This window comes from Haliaeetus albicilla, chromosome 2 (assembly GCF_947461875.1).
Source record: "Haliaeetus albicilla chromosome 2, bHalAlb1.1, whole genome shotgun sequence".
In the NCBI taxonomy this organism is placed as follows: Eukaryota; Metazoa; Chordata; class Aves; order Accipitriformes; family Accipitridae; genus Haliaeetus; species Haliaeetus albicilla.
Window position 1 is genome coordinate 3,274,985 of NC_091484.1, and position 23,910 is coordinate 3,298,894.

Genomic DNA, 23,910 nt, shown 5'->3' on the forward strand with positions numbered 1-23,910 from the left:
TGCTCTCCTGGCTTTGACTTTAGTTCAAGCCCAACACTCTGGATTAAACCTTGGGGCCACCACAGACATCCAAGCTTTCCCTGAACAGCAACACAAACCAGAATTTAAAAAGCAAAAAGGCAGATGGATGCTGCTTTGCTTGTGCACCGAATGGCTAGAAATAACAACTGTGAATATATTGACAAATGGCTTAAAAGATTGTCTGGTTTCACTTAGAGGCTGGAAGGACCCCAGTGGATTATCAATGCAAACATCTTGCTTGGACCACGTTCCAGGAATGCTGTGCTCCAAGCAGTCCTATTACCTCTGCACCAGCGCTGGGGGAGCACATATCCCTTTATATCAAGGGGAAAAAAAAAAAAGGCAGACAGCAGTAATGCAATACCTAATATACAGCTGACACCAGATTTTCCAAGAAAGTCAGCTCCCACTTTAACACAAATTAAAATTACTATCTTTTTGGCTTGGGTTTTTTTTGTTTGTTTTTTTTTAAGGCTTGATTGGTGGCCAAGAGAGCTGCACTGAGGGACCTGCCCTAAGCAGGAGTGCTGGAAATCATCCTACTGTATGCACAGCATTACAAGCTGATCACAAGCAGGATGCTCAGTGAACTGGAAAGCAAGAAACCTCCCCAGTTTCTTGTTATTACCTGTTATTCTGTATTTAGTTCACTTTCAGGGTAGTCTGCAGATGAGTATTCTGCATTGCCTGCAAATGCAGTCATCCTGGGAGCAGCAGGGTCCAGGGGGTCTGGATTTTGGTGGCTTTCACTCATTTCTGTTCCCTCCCAGAGTCAAACTCAGACTATGACACATTTCTTTTTGGGCAGACACTGTTTAGGGTCTCTCCTTTCCCTCATCACTAGGTTGGTAGCAGCCTGTGACGTGTGGGACTTCAGCCCAGTTCCATGCCGAGGTGAAGCTGGTTAATGAATTTAAGCATTATTTGGGGGTGGGAGCTCAAAAAGCACAAATCATGGACATCTCACCTTTTCAAGAAATGGCTGGGAAGAGCAACCAGCCCTGGCTGTGAGCATGGCTAAGCCAAGAGAGTAGCAGGAGCCTTAGACTTTCTTTAAAAGGAAGCATACATCACGGTATTCATTTCCTTATTTTCTTGACAGAGTCAATGGCACAGCTTATCGGGCCATCTGGAAAGCACATTGTGTTCAGTAGACTGCACAGACAACTCAGGGGAGCTCAGAGGTACTCACTTGCTTGGTATCAAACTTCTTACTGCTTCCCAGCTTGTACCACTTGCCTTGCAGCTCAGCTGGGCGAATGGCTTGTTCTAAGGTTTGGTTTCACGATGTGCTGAACTCTCCCACTGGCATTAAAAAGGAGCTGCAAGAGCTTAGACCCTGTCAACATAGGTAGAGCCAAATATTTCAACAACATCAAAATCCGAGACTTGTCCATTAGAATGTATTTATTTGAAAATGTATTAAAATGCCTGGCTAACATTTCACAGTGAATGGTCAAGCTTGGTCCCTCCCCACAGTCCATCCTTGCTTAGGGGAGCGTCCTGCCTTTCCAAACAGCGGTGGGATGAGGCTCCTTCATTTATTCAATGGCTTCCATGACTTCCATCACCAGAGTTCGTGGTCCCGTCATGATGAGGCTGCTGATGGTCTGATAGTCCAGATGCAAAACGTACATGCCATTCACTGAGAAAACGAACTGGCACACCTGTAAGGAGAGGGAGGACAGGTTACCTTCAGCTGATGTCTTCATGGCAACTTCTGCCTGTGATTGACTAGAGCCAGAGGCTGCAATGCAAATAACTTGCTACAAAACCCTGCAAACCCTAAAGCATTACCGCTCCATAAGCCACACTAATAATCACTGTGCTATCATCACTGTATCATAAAAAAGGGACCAAAGGGATTTAGACTGTGAGCTAACAGAGAAAAAAAAAAAAAATTTATGAGCAGTGGTTCATGTCACAGATGGAAATGAGGCACAATATTAACATCTAGCAATTTGGTAGCAAATGAGATTAGGTAAGGAGAAATTAACTGGGCTCTTGAGTAAATGAAACAAATTCATCCATCCCCTTCCAATCCTGCCTGAAGCAAACAAGGAGTCACACCCTGCCTCTGAAGAATCCCATTATTTCAAATATCCATGTGACTTTAGACTTATATCAGCTTGTAGAAATTACTCCCTCACTGCTGGGGGTTTTATAGGGAACTGCGAAACTCAACATTTCTTTCATTCACGCCTAAAACTCTACACACAAACCCCATAAGCGCCTGGGTCTAAAATGAGATTCACGACCTCAGTTCATTTCACCTGAGCTGGAAATACTGGGTGTTATTTGATGAATCAAATCAAGGCACCAGTCTAAGGTTATTAAACTTTCACGTACATTGTTAATAGCAGAGAAACTCAAAATGCATTCATCTCGGGAGCTGTGAGAGCAGGTGATTCAGGATAAAGCTCTGCTCCTTCCCTGCTTCACTGGGGTTATATACAGTTACTTAAGTCCTGCCTCCTGTTAAGCCACCGTGAGTAAGAAGTACCTTCATCCCCGCGGCGGCAGCGGGTCCTCCTGGGTCCACTGCCTGGATGTGGCAAGGTCTTCCTCCTCGGACCACAAACCCCCAGCCCACCGCATCCCCCACGATCTACAAGCAGAACAAAAGGGGTTTAAAAACCAAGGAATGGGCTGGGTAGAGGAGGTGCAACAGCTCCTAGTGAGATGGAGAGCTCCGCTCATGAACTTAATCTGTTGTGGGTGGGAGAGAAAGGGCTGTGTACCAAGCGAGACGCAGAACCACAGATTAATTGCTCTCTGCAAAGCTGCTTTCTGATCAATACTCCCTGCCAAAAAGTGCAGAAGAGTGAAGCACAGGCAGCATGAAGTTGAAGCGCAAGGCACGCACCAAGAGCGTGCTGAGAACATTTCCAGAGCACGCACACAGTGCCTTTTCCTTGGCACAGGAGAGCATTTCCAGGGTGCAAGTAGCCACTCTTAATTTTTCCCACTCTGATCTCAGTCTGTCAGAGCAGTTTGCTGTAATACTGTGGCCATCTGACATGACTAAAAGAGAAAAGGAATTCCCAAAGGACTTTGCACATTGCCCATATAAATAAATAACAGCAACTGCACAGCTAAGCAGAAGGAAATGAGCCATGAAAGGCCCAGGCTGGCAGAGTTGAAGGGCAGGGCAAGAGCATTCAGGAGGAGAATGAACAGCACGTCCTCATACATGCCACACTAATCATCAGCTTTATTTTTCTTGCTCCTTCCCACCAATTTCTACGGCAGTTAATTTGGGAACCTGATCCACAGCTCCTCTGTAACCCCACTTGTGTCAAACCAGTACGGCAAGACAGTCCTCGCATTTCCTAAACTGGCCACTGTAAAGATTCCCCCTTTCAAAGGCTGGCAGGAAAGGGCTGAGAAGTTTTACACAAAAATAAACAAGTACAATAGGATCCGCAGGGCAGGAACTGTCTTGCAACATTCACACCCAGCACCCACCAGCCCTGCCTTGACCGGTCCTACAGCTTTAGAAATAATTAGAAAAGCAAAAGCCCAAAACTCAGGTTGTCTGCAGCATCCTGGAGATTTTGCAGCGTGTTTATTTCATCCATGAAAAAAATCATAAGAAAGGCAAGAGTTTCCCTTGGATGCTCCCCGTTCAGTGCTGCTCCATCAGATGCTGATGGATCATACCAACATACCTGATCCGCAGCAGGAACGTGAAAGATGCATAAAGCCGTGTGTAAAGATGATATCTGTGTGACAGAGGGTGAGTGTCGAAGTCTCAACTGTCACAAGACTTGACTGGTTTTATAGTTTCTATGGAGCTGGATGAAATGTAAATGGGAGTGTTTCTGTCCAGGAAACATTCTCTTTCCTGATCTACCCCTTCGATATACACTAAACTAAAGCAGAGGCTGCACACATTTTCACCCACAAGAATACCTGCAGACATTGACCCACTGAGATTCACCAAGAGCAAGCCGTGATGATGTGACATGCAATCAAAGTTTCAACATACAGAGGTCAAAGCAGCAGACAGAAAGCTATCAAAGAGCAGTCAGAGCTCAATACTGTTGAGTTAGCAATACCATTTGCTACGGTCACTTACAGTTAGCGTTTTCTTGACGTAGGGAGCCCCAGGGGACAGGAGCTCTTCATTGGTGACGGGTCTCTTTAACACTAGAGCAGAAGGTGACAGATCCTATCAAAATCAAGGGTTTCATACAGTAAAATGCATAACGAGGCAGCCTGGGGATTACCATGGGCTGCAGAACAGATGTTAGGACCAGCCACAGTTACTGCACGCAGAAATCTTTGCATTCATCTCAGTGTTTTTTCAAAATGCTTGCACAATTTTTCAAATCAAGACTCAGAGGTGAGGCTGACCCTCTCCTCCCGCAAGTCACCAAACTGACAGTGGATGGGTTTGGACCCGAGGCTTGGGCTAGCCCATGCCCTGGAGGAATAGGTGTATTCTGTGCAACAACAGGGCAATGTAGAAGCCCAGACCTGATTTGGGGTTGCACTCAGCCACAGGAGGGAATACCAACGTAGGAGTAGTGCTGAAGTAGGGGTTGGAGTTTCCAGCGAGGGAGGTGATGCTGCTCCTTCGAACCGCTGAGACAATTTTGATCTCCTTGTTGGTCTGGACTGAAAGAGGCAGAAAAAACAACAACTACTCAGGGAAAGAGCAGGCTAGTTTTAAAATAACAAACTTGCCCCCCACCAGCCTGACCCACACCTGAACGTTAAGCACGCACTGAAGGTGGCATTTGAGCTTAGAAAGAATAAAACCAGCTTCAAAGAAAGATCAAGAGCTGAGTTGATGGTAAGTTGAGTTATTTTCCTGGGAGGGGGAGCTGTGATAGAGACTGCCACTGCATCATGACATCCACCACAAACCAGTGGGATGGGCGGTCGCTTCATGGGTTGCCTGGAGCAACACCCTCGGCTCTGGGATACTCTGGTAATGTAATCCTTGCTTTCACACCCCTCCACAAACACATCCACAGTTACCAGAGAGAAAGCTGGTGTTGCCTGGGTCCGGGTTGAGCTTGCGAAGACAGAAGGGGCTGTCTGGGCTCTCGGAGAGGGTACGAGAAGAGTTCTCGTTGAGTAACTCTGTAAGACGCCGCCTCCGTCGAAAGTTGATCCAGAATTGGTAGAGGATGTCACTGTCAAAGAAGTGATGCCTATTGGAGACTAGGAGAGAACAGGGGAGGAGGGAGAGGCTGAGGGGGGTGCGAAATATATATAGGAAATATACTGAGGGATGCAGATTAATTGCTTTTAATACCTGTGTGTTCTACTGCAGTTTTTCTGACTGTTCGAGAAAGCTACCTGCAGGGAAGGAGGAACAGCAGGGCCACCTCCCCAAGAGATGCCATCTCCCGGGGTGCACCACGGAGTCACAGGCCTCTACCTGCCCCTGTCCCAGGACACTCAGAGGACTCCCTGCCTTCTGAATTGAAACTTTAATTCCTGCCGGTGATTATGATCTCCAGCCAAGCAGAGCTGAACATTACACCCTCCCAACCCAGCCCTCCAAACCCAGGGGGGCGGATCCCAGTCCTGTGGCCGGAGGCTTTGAAGAACTGAAGAGCAAGAGCTCAGATTTCAGCTCAAAGCTTTTGTGGGTGGTGGAAGATTGCTCCAGTTTCAAAGGTCACCAGCTCCAAACATAGAACTAAAAGGCCCCATTACCATCTCCAAGTGGGCACTTGACCAGCACTTGTTACACGACGTGAATGGGGATTTGTTCCTAGCACAGCTCTGACAACCACGCTCATCTCTCACTTTCCATCCCAGCTCCAGCCGGACCCTCGCTCACCATGCTGAATGATCCCATGTTCCAGCAGCGCCCGTCCCAGCTCCACCGCTTCCTTTCGGTTCTCCACTTCTCCCTCCTGAACGAGCCAGTCGATCATCTCGCAGCCCAGGAAAGTCCTCTGGTACTTCACCGAGTTCTCCTCTCTCACCTTCAGAATTGACCCTTCCACGCTCACCAGCCTGGCACAGAGGTGGGACAAGGCTCCCGTGATGTTGTGCAGCCAGCCAAAGCAAGGCCAAGAGAAGCGGCCAAAGTATTACAGCCAAAATATTGCTGCCTGGGAGCAATGGGAAGGGAGGAAGAAATGCAGAGCTGCAGTCAGGCAGCTTTGTAAATCTTCATCACAGTGGAGGAAGCAGCTTCAGCAAAACCAGTTTAGCCCTGACCTCAACTAAAGACTGCAGGGGAAAGCCAAGCAAGCGAACGCACGCAACAAATGGCAAATAGACCAAATTGATGGGGAAGGTGCGTTTCAGTAAACATACAGTTTGCAGCGTATGCGAGAGCTAAATCCAGTGTCTCCACGAGAGGGTGCAGCGGGCTCAGCCGTGAGATGTGCTGGATGCTCCCACCACAGCTGAGCAAAAGCAAAGTACAAGGCATGCACGTCTGCCAGAGGGTCACAGACAGCCGAAACCACCGCCCGCCTGGCCGAAGGAGTTCTCCCTCAGTGCCAGTTTGTGAATCTGATTGCCAGGATTTGAGGACAGAGAAGATGTGAAGACGCTGTTAAAGGAAAACAGGTCCAGAGGGCGGTCTGTGGTTGAACCCGGTCTAACAAAATGACTCACGACGTGCCTGGGAAGATGGCTTGGCTTAGAACCAGAAAGAATCAACACCAAGAAAACTAAATATTTGGAGAGGGAGGTTTTTTTACTGTCTGAGAATTTTTCCGTTATAGATTTTGCAAATAGGCTAAGCTAGGTGCAGGGATCCGGGCACATGAGGACCCCGAAGATCCCATACCCTGCTGATTCTGGTGGGACATAAGTCCTAATAGTGCTGGTGGAAGCAGCTCACCCAGGGAGGCTGGGGGAGCACTGGGAACGGCCACTGGACATGACCATCCTGGGAACACTCAAACTGCAGACTGGACCCTAGCGCTTCCCCGTACCAAATCCCAGAACCTGCACTTGGGTTGGAGCCCTTGAAAGCATCCGTGAGTTCAGAGCATAGCTCCTGACCCAGCCCCAAAAGGCTGGTTGTCCTGCGGCTGTGAGAGGGCTCAGGAAACAGCATTTCCCAATCCTAGAGCACGGGGCACGGCGAAAAGAAGAGAAAAGCCAGCTGTAGCTGTGGCTCCCAGCTGTAGAGCATCATCAGCAAGCGCAGCCAGCGGAGCACAGTCCCAACGCCCCTTGCCGAGATTTGTTTTGCAGGGGAAGGACTCACATACTTCTCATAAAGACTCTGCCCTCTCATGAACACCTTCACGTCCTTACTGAGGGGGAAGGTCCCGTCATCCTTGCGGAAGCGATACAGCAGCTTGGCATCCTTGTAGTCCGAGTGCTCGTCACAGACTGAAAGGAGTTCAGAGCAGGGATGTCAGTGCTGCAGGCGTCTGTCAGTCCGTAAGGGACAGAGCTGCACAGAGCACAGACTCGGGAAGGTGTTATCTCCAGGTTAAAAGCTATGGGGGCTGCACGCGATGTCCTTCTCTACGCCCATCTGAGCCTTCGGTCCCCAAATTAGGGGCTTACGAATGCCTGCAGCCCATGCCGCTGGGAGAGGTCAGTCCCACTGAACAGACCTTGGGAAAGCTTAAGTTTGAGCCTACATTTTGGTCCGGACACTGAAACATTCGTTAGAACAAAGAGGGATTATTTTTTTTATTTAATTTAAATGTTGATGTTTTGGTTTAGACTAAAAAAGATCAGATGGAAATGTCTCAATCAGCTTTTTTTAGAAAGCTACTGCCACACGTAAGTAGACCTGGAGGACAGAGGAAAAAGCCCCTCACTGCATCCAAAACCCCCCAAACCACCTCTGTCCCTGTCAAAAATACTTGTAAGCTAGAATGTACAGTGACACCAACTTTTCCACACCATTTTGTGCCAACCCCACCCAATTCATTTGCATGGCAAACTGACCTCAAGAGAGAAATTTTTCTTCAAAGCTAGGTGCATACAACTGGAATAATCAAATCTGTATGAAAAGCCTTAGTTTCGTCTTGGGGTTGAGCACACAATCTGTAAATGCATGGCTGTTAAGTGCATGCAACATTTAGCAGGTAAATATTTGGGATACAGCTTTGAGATAAACTTGCCTGCAACAGATTCCTAGACTACAAGTCAAAACAAACAAACAGCCCCAAAGTCACAGCCCAGCTCTTAAATCAGTCAGCCTGCCTTTCTTCAGGTCCACCTGTCTGAAGCAAGAACTTCAGCGGTAAAAAAAACCCATGGAGTAAAGAATACGCCCAGAAAACAAAGAAAATTAGTCAAAGGGAAAAAAAAAACCAACCCCAAAATTTTCTTCGCTAAAGTAACATAATCCACCAGAGGGAAATTCAAAAGACATAAGTTATTTTTTGGGAAAATTTTAACACTTAATTATTCTTCTGAGCAGACTGGCAAAACTTCATTCCCCTTTTGGTGAGCAGCAAAATGCTAAAAACTGTCAGGTTATCTGGAGTTCATCATTCCTCCCGAGCAGTTCTCTCCGTGTGAAATCAGGACGCTGAAGCCCATGACTCATCAAGCAAGAAGGCATGACAAGAAGGTTGTTTTAAAAGGTGAAAGTTTGCACCTTCTTAACTCCAAGGAGCAACAATTCAGGTGTCATTGCAATTGGGAATTAAACATAAAACATTACAAGGCTGTGCCCATAGAAAAGCAAAGCATTTTTGCTATTTGAAGACCAATTTCAATGTGTTTCCAGCATGTAATAGAATAACAGCTCAAACCACAACAGACCATTAAGAGGCAGCACAGACAATGATCTTCATGAGATAATTATTTTCTTCTGGATCCCAGCAGAGAAGAGGGCAAACAGTTTAGCCAATTGCAAAGCACTTAGCACAGTGCTGCGGTTAGCAGGCAGCCCCATTTCCATAGGGCTAGGAAAAATTAATGGTCATAAGGCAAGCTGGAAAGTCAACTTCTGTGTCCTGCCAGGAATTACACAGAAGCAGGAGGAACATGTCCGCGATAAGCAATCAAAACAGCACTGGTACCCAGCGCTGCACAGGTTTAATTAACTAATGGATTTATTTGAAACTGTCAGCTGGAGAGATGGAAAAATAATCAGGTTTAAGTGTTAATGGTTAACTGAGAGCTCACTGCTTCAGCTTTATGCTTTTGTGATAAAGCACAGCAGCAGTTTGTTTTCATTCAAGGCAGCTTAATGTAAAGGGCATTAACCTCAGCAAGTAGCAGATGGCAACGGAGAGTGTTTGCATCGCAGTGGCAAAGGCAGCTATTTCTGGACCCTAGGGAAGAGCGGGGAAGAGAGGGCTGGATTTGGTATGGTTGTCATCTGCTTCTGTCTCCTCAGCTTCAGCCTCTCGTGACAATCTACCCAACTCCAGGTCACCGCTCGTGTCCCAAAGACTTGGGAGCAAGAGAGCTCAGCCAAGGGTCGGCAGCTCAGCCACAACCCTTCCCACCGAAGGCACTGGTGTCCCAAGCCTGTTTGATAATCCAGGACTTTTGCTCCTGACTGGGCCTGAAAAATCACATGGGGAAAACCAGCTCTTTGCCAGCCCGAAGCATTTGTTTCCCGTTGTTATATCAGGACCAAGGGCTGGACCTTGGGGATCGCTCTGCAGCTCAGGGACAGGCACAGACCACGCTACGTGTCCTGAGTTAATCCAAAACTGCTGAAAGTTCAAAATAATTTTTAAAAAGGAAGAAGCCTGAAAACTAAGAGCTGGGCTTGAACACCAAGCTGCTTCCCCCCCCACTTCATTTGTTTGTTGGGTTTCTTTCTCTCTTTTAACAGGTTCTACGGACAAGCCTTTGAAATGGCATCACACACTTAAATCCCAAGGGAGGCATTCCTACAGGATTGCTTCAACCCCAGGTTTACAGGTACCAGATTACTTGTTGCTTTGGGTGATGTGGACTCCACAACCCTACTTGTCCCAACCTGGCATGGATGGGGAAACCGAGGAACACTGGGCTCTTACGGTAAAAAAAATTACTTTTCCTGCAGATGTAAAGGATGCATTATAATCCAACTTCCACTTCTGCATGACACAAACATGAGCTAGACCAGCTCCTGTAAAAATACCCAGTACTGGCTGCCGATGCAGTTGCTGTAGGGCAATACAGGTCAGGTGTTATTGAACTTGCTTTCAGATAAGAGATACTTCAGATGCTGTTCTACCGGCACACAGCCCAAGTTCCTTTTCTGGGGGCAGGGAACTGGCACATCCCCCAAAGTGCTACAGCTTCACACAGATACAACCCCGTACAACCTCATGCCTGCCCTTCATCTCCCAGCTACTCCAGCAGCCCTCACCCATAGGAGGGTCATGAACAGGGACCCGACCACGCTTCTGTTTTCCTGGGTTGATGGACACACGTGGTGACCAGACACACAGCCACATCCCCAGGGAGACTCAGCGGGAAGCAGGGAAACCCACACACCATGATGGATAATGTAATGGTCCATTAGCTTCTGCATGAGGCGGATGCCCGTCTCTCGGTCCGGTGCTTCTTTGTGGTCGATCAGCCAGTCTGTGAGCTCCTTCGCTACGAAGCAGTTTGGGTACGTTCGGAGGTGGTAACGTCTGTCTTTAATGAGCTTCCCATCGTGGAGGCGAAGCCTAGAGAGAAAGACACTCATTGAGCATAGCTGGTGTTACAGGGGAATTCAGGTCTAACAGCCCAGCGTCTGTCCAGCCTGGAGAAACCACTGACGATTTGGGACTTCTGGCAAGCACCCAGTGACTTACAAATTCAGCCAAACCTCTTGGCTTTGCAAGACTGCATTCATCAATCCTAAGCAGCCTCTCCTTCATCCCCTTCTCTCCTCCTATCACTACGCAGGTTATAAAATTGCCTGCACCAGACTTAGTCTGAACTATACGTGTCTTTTTGTTCTATACAAACCTCTAAAAAATACACAGCAACTAACTGAAGCTTGTGAAAAAGGGTCAAAAACGTAAAAAAAAATAGTAGTACATATGTTTGTCGTCTTGGCACAATTCTGTGTCTAGTTCTTCTTCCCCATAACCATGAAAGCAGGAATGTAGCTGCCCCCAGGACAAAATCTTAGTCATAGCTCAGGGTGGGAGCAGTAATGGGAGCGCTCGTTTCTTCTGCATGTGTCCGAGAGACAAGTGCCAGGCAGATCCCATGCACTACCTACTAATCCATGTACCCACTAATCCACACCAACAGTGGGCAACAGTCCTGACATTTTCTGGTTCAAACTGGGATGGACTGAGACAGAGTTTAGCAAGACAGCAAGACAACAACTGTCCTATCCTGAAAACTCTGACGTTATGGCTAGTCTGTGACTCTGGCAGAAAGATATGTATGGGTGAAGGTTACTCAGGTGACTATGGCTTTGACTTTTAAAAGGACCTTAACAACTGAGCAAGCCACAAGGCACAGAGATCTTATGTGTTCAAGCCAAAGCCAACCCAACTTGGCAGGAGATCTGTCCAGGAGCCAAACTTTTGCCCTGTAGTCATGACTGTTCCCAAAATACTAACCCTGGAAAATGCCCAGTGCATGCAGCAGACTCCAAGGGGAGATATTAATTAAATATCTCCTCTGTAACTCTAGGACATTTCTGGTTTCAAATTATTCATTTCAATTCACAGTTTTGCCCCGAGCCAGTATATTTTACAAAGGCATTAATCACTGCAGCCTTTCTTTATTTCATGCCTCGAGTTCTTTTTTTCGTTTTGAAGAAGTTATGCGTACAACAAAGCGTGTTGGACAACAGTTTCAGGCACCATATGAGAAGTTTTAAATATCCTAAAAATCTATCAGATAATAATGGATTATCCTATATTGTAGGATTTACAAATACTAGGGTCTCAAAAGTCTTAAGATAAAACCTTTTGTTGGATGAAGAATTAGTAATTGATTGTTGTAATTAATGCTGGTGAAACTACAAGCCAACATAATTCTTAACAGACATTTTCAGACCTTCCCGGTAATTAAAATGCTAAGCCAAAGATTCATGCAGAACCAGCTCCTGGCCTTGCCCTTGGCAGGCCTCCCTCAAATACTGAAGTCTATATTCAGTATTTTACTCTCTTTACCTGGAAGGCTCATTCCCACGAGCGACCAGCAGTCATTCTGCATTTTACCTGAACAGAACAGTCCACAGACACCTGCCTGCTATTTTTACAGTTTTTCGCTTTTTTCCTTCCTTTATTTCACGGTCCACTGTCAAAATGCAATTAGACACAGTCGGCAGCAACTGCAAACAGAGAGGCTCCCCGCCCTGACATCCCTCTGCTATGGGAGAAGACAAGCAGTCATTTTTTTATATGCTTGCTTTCCTTCCTAATCAGCAAGTGGGATGCCACTTTAGAGGCATGTTTGGCAGAGATAAGAAATACAAGAGTACTTTATTGCTATCAAGAGTCTGCAGGAGTCTATAAAGACTATATATATATATATACACACACACACACACACATATACACACACACATATATTTACCCACAATAACATATAGACCATAATCACACAAGGCCTCCATAGAAACTGGTTGGGAGAATACTATTTCCCCTATAGGTCTTTTTTTATCATGTTTCAGAATACTGCAGAAAATGCACAGATCTTGTAGGGAAAAAAAAAACCAAACCAAAACAAAAAAGATTTTCAGCAAACAATACTACCAAAACCTAGGATTTAAAAAAAACAAAACAAATCTAAACAAAAACAAAAACCCACACTTATTCTGAACCTATTCTGTTGGGAACAATTGCCAGGACAGGAATTAAGTGGTATTTAAGCACCTCTGGAGCAGCAGCATCTTGGACCTTGGTGGGCTCTTTTAAATTTGTGACAAGTTTGCCCTCTTGCCTGCAGACGCAGGGCAGTGGAACATGCACAGCTCAAGTGTCCTTGTGGTCTTTTCACTTTCCTCTTGTTTACCATTTCCCATCAACTATGAAGAGACAAATTTGGTACTTCAGTCACAGAAGGACGTAACACCAACTGCACCTCCCGACGGCTCAGCTGACACCCTCTATAAACCAGTCCGTGTACACAAAGCTAGTGAAACCGAGTGGTTTATAATCATGCTTCCAGATTAAAAAATTTAAGGAAGGATTTATAATGCAATATTATGAGTTTTCTAGATGCCAAAACCTACCCCACACACATACGACTTCTCCAAAAGAAAAGAAAAATAAAAAAAAAGGCAGAATAATGCAAGGATAAAATGCTTGCTGGAACATGAGAATCAACTCTTACGAAACACTCCTCCCTTGGCAGTCGGTGTGCTGCTTTCACATGCATTTGCTTTGGGTAGGCTGCGTTGGGTAACCAAATCAGTTCTTTCTCAAGGTCACTACGAAGACATCATTATTCATCCTGTGTAACCTTGTTGAGAGGGAGATCTGCAGCAGTGTAAATAGAGAAAAAAAAAAAAAAAAGAAAAAAAAAAACCAAAACACAAACCTCTAGGGAATCAAGAGTTTTAAGTCACTTCAGCTGTTACAAACACAACTTCCCTGCTCCTCCGGCAGGCCAGCATTTTCCCAGCAGCGTCACGGATGCCCACTGCTGGGGAGCAACCCAAGGAGCTCCTCTCTCGATTACTTCTGTGTGTCCACATTTCACGCAGTTTCAAAACAGAGTCTGAATCAAGGGCATTAGCCGAAGCAAAGGGCTTTCTCGTATTCGAAAAGTTGCTACTTTTACTGTGTCGTGGTTGCACAGCCAGAGCAATCCCTAAAGTGATAGATATTCTGCACCAAGAACTCACAGGTGCCTGCATGGAGTGGGAATGTCTCCCCGGAGCACTCTCCATCACCTCCTACCCATGTAAACAGACCTTGAGCAGCTCAAATGCCAAGGTGGATCTTTCAAGGATATTAACTCTGGTTCGCATTCCCACAGCAGTTAAGTACAAATGAACGGCCTTGGAAAGATTTGTCACCCAAAGGCTCTTTTCTGTTCCTATCTTTACAGAAGACAAACAAAAAAAACCCAACCACATGCACACAAACAAACAAACAACTAAGTGCTCAGTAAAAGGCAGCAACAGCCACACCAGCGTATCTGCAAAATAGCTGCTGGAGAGGCACATTCAGGGGAAACAACCACTCGGCAAAACCCAGTTTGCTGCACTCCCAGTCTGCAAAAGCACCAGTACATCCTAGGGGAGAGGAGAGGGCTTTGCACACCTGTGGCAGCCCAAAGTGGTTCAGCGATATTTTATTTTCCTACTTGTATTTAAATGTATGTATAGGAAAACAAGACTTAAATCTCAAAAAGAAATCCTGGCAAGCAAAAACCTACTTCCCAGTCCTCACTTTCATCAGTGCTGAAAATTTAATAACAGGCTTTTAAAGTCATTCTGATTATGTAGTCTCGTCTTCAGAATAACATTCATCCAGTGACTGCCACATCAAGCAGTGTCCCACAGCTCCTCCAGGAAGACATCCCCATTTCAAGAGATCAAAGTTCAGCAAAGAACCACCAAACCTCCTGTGGACCCAAGATTTTTGGCCAGGAATACAAACTTTGGCATGCTCAGCTACACACCTTTAAGTGAGCACAATTTCCAGAGCATTAAGATACGAGCACTTTATTTAACAGTGTCTCAATTTGAGTATCCAAATAAAACACTCAGCACCATTGAAAATTTTGGTTGGTGGCTGAAATCACAATTTTGTTCTTCATAGGAGAAAACTCTCCTCTCACTTTTTCTGCCCAAGACATAAAGTTTACAAAGTATATTTTATGTTTAAGAGTGATTAATTCAGCTTAACGGAGTTATTAGAGACCAGCTGGTTCACTTGACCATGAGGAATATCCAGAAGAGAGTGCACAAGGACTTGTCTGTACTTGAGAAAGTCAGATTACAGCAGGGTGTGAATTCAAAGCAGGGTAGCTGTTCCAGAATATCTCTGTGCAGATAAGCCATTTGTTGCAATTAGAAATGACTAATTGGGCCTCTTTTACAGAATGCCACCCAGGAACACACAATGCCCAGTAAAACTAGTGTGATTTTCATGCAAGTTTATATGTCTGAAACAATAAGACCGACAGCAGGAGATGTGAGGAACAAGCCTGAGACAGCAGCCCTCTCAAACCCAAGACCAAAATATCAGTGGAAATTATCTTCATCTTTTTGATGGGGAGACACTCAAGACCCAAAACTTCACTTCCCTCTCCACAGACTAGAAAGCAGCATCCCCGTGGAAGTAAAGGGACGCTGGCAGACAGACAGCCCAAAGCACAGTGTCCACTCGCCCCTGGATTCCTTTAGGATGTATTTTGTTCCCAGCCATCCCCACAAAACGTTCCTTCACCCCTTGCTTGTGCAGCTATTTCTGGCTGGGAAACACATCCTGACGCTGAACAGACTAATCCCTCCAGCCAAACCAAACTCAGAGGGATTTGCAAACTTGCTGTGAAGCCAAAGAACTGTAAAGATGGAGCAAAGGTTTGTTTGATTAAATACAATAGCGGGGAGGCAGGGCAGGAAGCGGAGAACAGGGAAAAACAAATGTTTGAGATTTTACGTAGACACAAGAGTGCTATTTACTGATCAAGGCTTACAGAGTCAGGGCAGATGATGAGGCTCCTTTACGTGCTGCTTTATTCCTTACCTGGGGGAGAGCAGGGGAGCACAATGTGGACATTTAGCCCTGCCCCATCTGCTGTTGCCAGAGGCATCATCCAGCTTCTCTGCCTCAGTTTCCCCATTGCTACCTATTGGGCACCCAGGTTCTGGGAGGATTCATATCACTAACTCCTTACCTGCCAGGCTGCAAGATCCCCAAAATACAAGAGACAGACTTGAGCATGCAGCATGCTCTGCTCTGCATCACTCGATTCTCCTTTCAGCCAGACGAACTGCAGGGGAAGGAGGAGCCCGGTGACAGGTTAGTGGTGTCCATCTCTTCACCCTCCTCCTCCAGTTTTACCCCCCATGCTGGCCAGCAGCTCCTTCCAGTCTTTCTGCACTGGGAACAGGCTCCTGCCCCGACCAAAGCAGAAGGATGTGCCAAGCCACCAGCAAAAGGACCCACCTCCCCATCACTGTGAGCACTGGGTACACTGGGGTCCTCCCTTGGCCTTTAGACCCATTGCCCACAAAACACAGCTGAAGAAGAGAGCAGTCACGCCGGATGAAATCCATCCGCTCTTCTCCGCGCAGCGAAGAATTCGAGCCTTTCAAGAGCAGGTCAGGGGCGTGAAGCAGCCGAAGCCGCCCAAAGGCAGATCGGCTCTGCTCCCTGCGCTGCCGTGTTTGCAAAACAGCACGTGTCTCCCAGCAGCGTGGTTTTAGCACGGGACAGCATCTGAAGCGAGGGCTCTCACCGCTCCTCTCCACTTGTATGAGCTTCCTACCCTGCCTATCACCCCTTCCAGCAGAGATGATAACCTGCATCAGGTTCTCCCCGGGGTAGCAAACTGAACAGGAGCAAGCAGTTCAAGATTATAACCTGCTGTGATGGGCTTGGCTTGAAAAACCTCAGATTTTGGGAGCTCCCTAGCCAGGAAACTCCGAGGAACTCTAGCTATAGGGGAAAAACCAAACCAAACAAACAACAACAACAAAAAAACAAACAAAAAAACCCAAAACAAAACAAAAAAGAAAAACCACAAAAAAACCCCCACAGATGAGTACCACAGAAAGTACATATATTTTGGGTTTTCTATTCAACTTTACCCCAGTCACACTAATGGAAAGCTATTCCCTCCCTGCACAAAGCTTGCCTCCCTTCAGGCTTTTAGCATTCTTTTTAAAGTCTCAGGGCACATTCACGCTGACAATAAGGAGTGAAGTTTCCAGACAAATACTGGGATGAAAAAATGAGTTGGTATTACTGGTTTTCAGAAGAGTGTAATATTTGTACTATGCCTTTACCTTGCTTATAAGAACTAGCGTAGTGTGCAATATAGTAGAAGAGCTCTGTTCACAGATTTATTTTATCCCCTTCTCCAGCTAACAGTCACAATCGCCAAATGGTCCAGGATCTGATATGCTCCTGTCCTACAAAAAGCACGAGGAAGCCACATCATTCCCCTTACGCATGCAGTGATCAGTTTTAACATATGGCTTGATTATTTCATTTTCTCTCTCGACACCTGACCCCGTCCTTTGGCCCAGGCTCTAAGACCCATCTTAAACCTCAGTCACTCCAGATGAGTAAATATAAATATGAACAAGCCTGCCCTGCCCACGGGATGGAATAAGTCATGACTTTACATCTCTTGCACTGAGTTATTCAAATGAGGCAAATCACTGAGATCAGCTGATGCTTTTCCCTATAAGAAAGTTAAGCTCATCTTCAAAGCCTCCCTTACAATGTGGACTGCAAATCCTGCAAAGGCAGAAAGGTTGATGCAGCTTCCACCCCCAACAGCAGCTCTCCCAGCCACTACCTAAGGAAAAGTTTTAATTTCTGGAGCTAGGACAGTAATACTTGTGAAAGACAATAGACTGGAAGTGTGGCTAACCATCACTATATATTTAAAATCCAGCCACTTTGGACATTGGCTGCATTTTCAAGATGGGGCCCTAATCCTTAGTTGGAAATTATAAATCTTTCATACAGTAGAATAAAGCTAAGGTTAACATGACTCACTGAGAATGGACAACATAGCAACACAGAGCTAATTTTAGGAACCTGGTGCTAGCAAACTTGGGCTCTAGGCTCTTTACATTATTCAAGGATACTTTTCCTCTTTTCTACCCACATTTCAAAACAAAACAGAACGGCTCCAGATACAAACAAGCAAACTCTCCTCAAGAGCTAGAAAAGCCTACAGTTGCATGCTTAGAAGCAACGGGGGGAGGGGGTGGGGTGTGTGATGTTGAGCCCAGATACACAAGGAACACATTTTCTCAGCCACACAGGTTTTCTTGCATAGGAGAATATATTTCTGTCTTCATAAGGGGGAAAAAAAACAACTCGGAAGCGGCTCAGAAACTGGGACTACAAACCAGCAGAAGTTCCCAAAAGTGACTTTTGAGAGAGGAAAGAGCCTACTTGTTGCTGTGCAAAACAATTCAGGTGGATGGCACCTGTGGGACAACCTCCCAAATTACCCCAAAAGTCCAAACACCCCTGGAACGCCCGCGGTGCTGTCCCCATCCAGCCAGGGACACCTCGAGGAGGCTGCTCAGCATCACCACATCGGGCTCTGCCTTTGGGGGAAGATGCAAAGGGAGCAAAAATACCTGTTGCCATCTAAACCCACCTGCCAGTCCCCTGGCATCTGGAGGTGGAGGGCAGGAGATGCCCAGGGAGGAGCGGCAGGGCAAGGAAATACAGGAGAGGACCTGGTTCACCACTGGTTTGGTGGGTGAAGGAAGGATCAGCAGATACTGGGGAGGCACTAGCATCTGGGGGGAAAGAGCTTGCTCAAGGATAAAGCTTTGAGCGTCCTGCTAGCAGGATACAGCCTGGAGAAGAGCCCCATCACCTCCTACCTCAGCTGCTCTCCAGCAATCATCACCTCCGCCCTGTAGTGCTGCTCTGTAGCTTTCTTCTTCAGGCTGGTGCTCAGGCTCTCCATGCCGGGCTGGAAGCAGGCAGCGATGGGAAGATGCACCCAGGATAGCAGGGAGCACCCAGGGACCCCGCACATCCCATGGGATGCGGGTGGAGAAGATGCTCGCCCCCAGCGCGGTCCCCAGCCCGGCTGGCAAGGTGCAGGTAGGCAGCCTGGAGCTGCTGGTTTCCAGCTCTCCGCCTTTCCTTCCCTCTCTGTAGTCACTGGAGGAGGAGCCTGCTGCAATCTGATCCTGGCTTTGCTGGTTTCTCACTGCTCCTCTCCAGCCAGAGAGCCGGGGAGGTGGCAGGTCTGCTTTCCAGCAGGCTGGGGACAGGGACCTTTCTGCTTGCTGTGTGTAGGTGACTCCAGCAAGCTCCGGGCATACACAGGCTGTAGGACGAGTGGTTTAATTAGCAGTAAGATGGACAAAGCGCCTCCTTCTTTATGCTGTAACTTTCCCACGAAGGCTTCAAGATGTGCCATTCCCCAAAGCAAGCCCTATGGCTTGTTCTCATCCTCTTCCCTAAGGGCTTTCCACCTCTCCCCAGACCGGACTCCATCCAACACCATGGCCGACCCTTGCTAAAAAGTGGGCTCAGAGCAGCTTGAGCCCTTCCTCGCTGTAGCAGCCATCACATAGGTCGGATGGAGAAGCACAGGCTGTAATTATAGCACGAGCTGGCACTGATGAGTCTGGGACTCCGCTGGTGCCAAGCTGTTTGCCTGTATGATGCTGCTAGCTTCAACCATTAAAACCTACCTCCAGGCACTGGTACCTGCCTCAAATAATGGAAATGGCTGGTAGATAGCAGAGATATTTTCTGCAGGCTAGAGCTGACCTGACAGCGATAGCATTCAGCAAAGAAATAGGCAGAGGAACTGGGATGTGGAGATGGTTAATTACATCCATCACTACCATTGGATGCATGTGCAATTGTATTTCCATGAGTTAAAGCAGGGATGAAAAATACTAGCTGGTATAAAGGACCGAACCTCAGAAAGACAAAAGAGAGGGGGAACCTACCAAAAGAGAATGTGGAGAAGATAGGGTTGAGGGAAGGGAAGGAAATTGTATCAGCTAAGGAGATTCTACTTCAGTCTGAAGCCTAATAAAGCAGCAGTAAACTAAATGCTGTCTTTAATTAGATCACCTTTAGCAGCAGTTCATCAGCGAGAAGCCAGTTAGCCAATATCCCCATCAGCACAAGCAGACCCTTCCAGGCTTACGTTCCCCCTGCACCATCATATCGCTAAATCAAACAAGCTCAGGTTAGCGTTTCGAGAAGCACAGCACGCAGCGGCCAGGGCTAAGGTCCGAAATCAAAGGGAGGGCTGTGTGCCTCCCGCCCCGCAGGAGCGGAGAGCTGGCGCGTGGGACCACGCAGTCTTGGCACTCCCGAACGAGCTCAGTGTCCTAAAACACGGCTCAGTGCCTGTGGTTGTGGGACAGCAGGCGAACAGAGGACCAGTTTTTAGACTGCCTGCCGTCCTGGCTCAGCTGGTGTACAGTCACTAGCAAACACTGCTCATTTTTGCCAGGTCAGGAGGGGATTTTCATACCATCCCAGGAGAGACCCAGCTCTTGTGCCTGCTGTTCGGTAGGTGCCAAGGCACAGCTTTACCAGGGCTGAGCACATGCCACGCAGCTCGTTTCTCGGGGTGCAGTTTGCAGAATCACTGTGCTGAGGGCTGTAGGTGCTGTTATCTCCTGTCTGGCAGCCACCTTCTCCCTGCTTGGATGGCTGAGAATTTGGCTGACTTTATCTGATACCCTCTAGGTTTTCTGCCCCGTGAGAGACCCCTACATCAGGCTTTCACTGATTTGCATGAGTCGTTCCACCACCTTTCTGTTGATCAGGATACAAGCACAGGCCTTCCCACAGAGGGAACCATTGCTCACCTGGACAGGACAGGCACCTGACTCCACGAGAGACATCAGTTCTCCTGTGCAAGCATTCCGGGTGCGCGTTGCCCATCTCCCGATAGCCAAGTACAAAGCATAGTCTGAGTGGAGGGAGGGAAGGTGGGAGATGGTTCTGCACATGCAGAGATGGGGCAGAGCAAGAAGGAACAAGTGACACAGAGTAAAGGCACCGCTGCAGCCGGACATACGCTGGTCTTTCTCTGGTCAGTATTACCGCTGTCTCTCTGCTGATGAAGGAGCAGCAGAGGTGTAGCTAGTGGGACCGGACAAATCTCAGTCTCCGTGCTCCTGTCCAAGTCAAACAGCGGCTGCGTGGAGAGCAGCAGCGATGGGCTGCACCAACAAGGCTCCTTCTATCCAGGCTCTCCCGGAGCGTACTCGCTCCCACGTCCTGCTGATCACGCCGTGCTGTAAATGCAGGAAAACAGGCTCCCCTTGTGCGCACGGGCAGGCTGAGGTGGCAGCTCTCAGAATGTCTCCTGGAGCCCCCTCCAACGTCGCTGATGCCGGTGTGTCCGTGCCAGCCTCGGCAAAAGACCCTTTCAGGCGCTCCCAGGGCTTGTCCTTGCCCACCGCTGCAGCATCTTTCATTTATAAGGTGAACGCGTGACGTGGGGAGAACTCCCCAAAACCTGCCCGTCCCACCATTCCCCCCATCACAGCACAGGCAGCTGGCTCCCACAGCCTGCCCGCACACAGCAGGGCACTGTGTTCGTCTTGAGAGCTTGAAGTCTGACTCCCATCCATCATTCCCTGAGCCATCCAGCCTGCAGAGTCACCGCGGGCTCCGTCCTTTCTCCTGGCTCGTGGTTAATTTGGAGTTTGCCAAACAACGGCACCTGTAGGCAGCCACTTGCCTGCACCCGCTGCGTGCGCAGGGCTGCTTTCGACGGTAGAAACAATAGCACAGAGCTAAAAGCAGAATGAGGTAAGGTTAATGTCACCTTGTTATGAGCATAATGGGCTGAGAGGATTCGCCTGCTGCTCTGGCCGATGCCATGACTGTGTCCTCTCACTGTGGAGGTGCACCAGAGACCAGGCATTCCCCCTCTGCTTTCTTTCTGGGACAGGTTTTCTTCCCTTCAACTAGGGAGAAACTGCTGCTGTTTTGTTCATTGGATATTAAATGTCTTCCTTAAAAAAACAAACAAACAAACAAAAAAAACCAACCGACTATTTCAAGTGAAGCTCAAAGTCTGAGAGTGAATGTTTTGCTGTTACTATAACAAGGTAAAGGATTTCAGCTCTTGCCAGCTTCTTTCATGAAAAACACAGCAGGAAAAAGGCTTATTGCTTCCATAAATAACCTTGTAAAATGTACCCTTTAAATTAGACATTAATGTTTCTACTTAAGCCACAAAAAACAAGGAAGAGAAGCTACTAAAAATATATTATCTCCCCTTCTCAAGCCCTGAGAGCACCCAGTCAAGAGAGCAGAGCGAGGGCACAGCAGCCGGTGACATCCAGGTCTGCTGAGGATGGCAGAGCCATGCTCAGAAAGTTGCCTGTGGGGATGACAGGCAGCTAGATGGACTAAAACTTCTCATGAGAGGACAGAGGTCCACTGTAAAATTACAACTGTTATAGAGAAGCTGATTGTTCCCCCAACAAGGACCAGGGCCAAGCTCATGAAATGAGTCAGCAGGCTTGAGACAAACTATAGGGGTTCTTTTCCCCTTCACCAGCATAAAATTAAATTGTGCAATTTGTCACTGGATATTAAGCCACAAAATCTAAAAGGGTTAAAAAAGGGATTAGGTAAATTCATGCAGGACAGGTCTTGGTATTGAACACAGTAATCTAGGTGCTTACTTTGGTCATCATTGCTGGAAGCTGCAAGACTATGTTAGTGGAGAGGTTACTCACCATTTCTTATTCTCTTTCCCTGGCATCTGCTCCTGGTCCACATCAGAGCAAGGATCCAGGCCTGGAGGAACTTCCACTCTCCATCAGCACAGCAGTCTCAATATCACAACCCTGTTTTGTTGTTGGTTTTTGTTTTTGTTTTTTTTTTTTTTACACTGGCATTTAGGGGGAAGAGCATCTCATCAATTGAGGAGAAAAGGGATGTTAAACCAAAGCCAGGCATGCCCCATGCTCACAGCGCCGAGTTCTTATTTAACCTCAGGAATGTCCTTTGCAGATCTGACACCTTTCCCCCAAAGCATTTTGTGTCACCGAAGGGAAGACAAACCGAGCGAGCTGCTGTTAACCACATCCTGGAGGTGACAGCGTTTCAGGGCTGGGAAAAACAGTCCCTAGATAGTCTCCCCCACTCCCCATACATGCAGGGATTAGTTAGATTTAATTAGTTGTCAGCTGGATCCACAGATGAAAAGTGCTATTCATAGTATGGCTTTGGAGTCCAAGGCTACAATGAATATGCATACAGCGCTGCAGAGTCACTTCATCTAGGTCTCCTCTCCAGAGGAACTGCAGTGTCTGAATTTTCCTGTTTCAATAGATTAGTTAGCAGTTTGACTCATTAAGTGTTCAGAAAAGATAGAGGCACCTCTGGGTACAACCCAGTATTTTGGATTTCAGCTCTCAACATTGTTACAACATCAAGTAGAAGGTTTAGCAGCCACTGATTTTTTTTTTTTCTTAATTTTTTTTCCCAAGCAGGGCTAAGGAAAAGACAGGAAGGAATTAGATGAGTTTGTTTTTAAATAATAAATGCACAAGTTGACTAAAGAACTATTTGTAAAGCACTCCTTTTCTGCAGCAGCAAGTCAGGACTGAGCACAGAGGACACCACGAACTGTCACAGTCATCCTTGTTATCGACTGCCAAGTTTGTCTTAGTCCTTTGCCTAAATTTTGTCCTCCCCATGGCAGCTCAGGCTCTGCATTTCAAGCAGAGTGCTTCAGAAATCTCGCATGCAGAGCAGGAGAGCCTGGCAGCAGACTGAGATTCAGATTTTTCCTGCTTCAAGCTGGCACATACGATGCCAGCAGTCTGCAGCTGGCGATCAGCCACTGCTTCTCACCCCATACACTGATTTTGATTCAGCTTAGCAAAAGAAAAAAAAAAAGGAGAAAAAAAAAAAAAAAGAAAAGGAGTTCACAGCCAACACCACCACAATAAAATCCCGGATTTTGCAGGGTCTGCGTTTTCTCTGAGCCAGAAAGACCTCCCCACGCTAGCTGACAGTGAGCTTTTCTTGCCAGAGACCATCATCCCCAGGGGCAAATCCTTGTCCCCAGCAAGGTGTGTTCACCTGGGCTGGAGCCCCGCCAGCTGGGCTGGGCAGCAGAGCATTGTTTGGGAGCCAGGCTCTCCCGGCTGCTTTCAGAAAAGAAGTTTATATCTGGCTGTAAAGCTCACAATCCACTCCTGAGGATATTTGCTGCTTGACTCATTGATGTCAGTGCCACAACAAATTCTGGAGGCCACCTCACAGCAAACACCTCAATAGAAAAACAGTTAAAATAGCAATACTGGGGGCACCTTGCATGGAGATCTCTCATCAGCACCCAGGGGAATGGTGTTGTAGCATTAAAGCCAGC

At 47.2% G+C, this 23,910-nt stretch overlaps 1 protein-coding gene across 3 annotated transcripts; it reads right to left on the bottom strand.

The window, feature by feature from the left end:
• Positions 1 to 1,402: 1,402 nt before the first annotated feature.
• LOC104313604 (DEP domain-containing mTOR-interacting protein) lies at positions 1,403 to 18,717 on the bottom strand. 3 transcript variants are annotated; one of them, XM_009912616.2, is made up of 9 exons: positions 18,413 to 18,705; positions 10,417 to 10,595; positions 7,221 to 7,344; positions 5,825 to 6,003; positions 5,011 to 5,196; positions 4,504 to 4,644; positions 4,103 to 4,173; positions 2,525 to 2,629; positions 1,403 to 1,688 (listed from the first exon to the last, which is right to left on the bottom strand). In XM_009912616.2, the coding sequence occupies exons 1-9, from the start codon at positions 18,568 to 18,570 to the stop codon at positions 1,563 to 1,565; spliced, it is 1,269 nt and encodes a 422-aa protein (XP_009910918.1). In that variant the 5' UTR covers positions 18,571 to 18,705; the 3' UTR covers positions 1,403 to 1,562. The 3 variants fall into 3 exon arrangements, 1 of the variants encoding a protein (XP_009910918.1); XR_011328062.1 differs by having other exon boundaries at positions 1,554 to 1,688; positions 2,525 to 4,644; positions 5,011 to 5,168; positions 18,413 to 18,717; XR_011328063.1 differs by lacking the exon at positions 1,403 to 1,688 and having other exon boundaries at positions 2,553 to 2,629; positions 4,103 to 4,644; positions 5,011 to 5,168; positions 18,413 to 18,717.
• Positions 18,718 to 23,910: the final 5,193 nt, after the last annotated feature.

Coding starts and splice junctions, on each gene's coding strand:
- LOC104313604 (XM_009912616.2), bottom strand. CDS start 18,570: ATGTGCGGGGTCCCTGGGTGCTCCCTGCTATCCTGGGTGCATCTTCCC. Junction 4,645..5,010: donor CAACACCAGCTTTCTCTCTG/GTAACTGTGGAT, acceptor TGCCTCTTTCAG/TCCAGACCAACAAGGAGATC. Junction 1,689..2,524: donor CTGCCGCCGCGGGGATGAAG/GTACTTCTTACT, acceptor CTCTCCTTACAG/GTGTGCCAGTTCGTTTTCTC.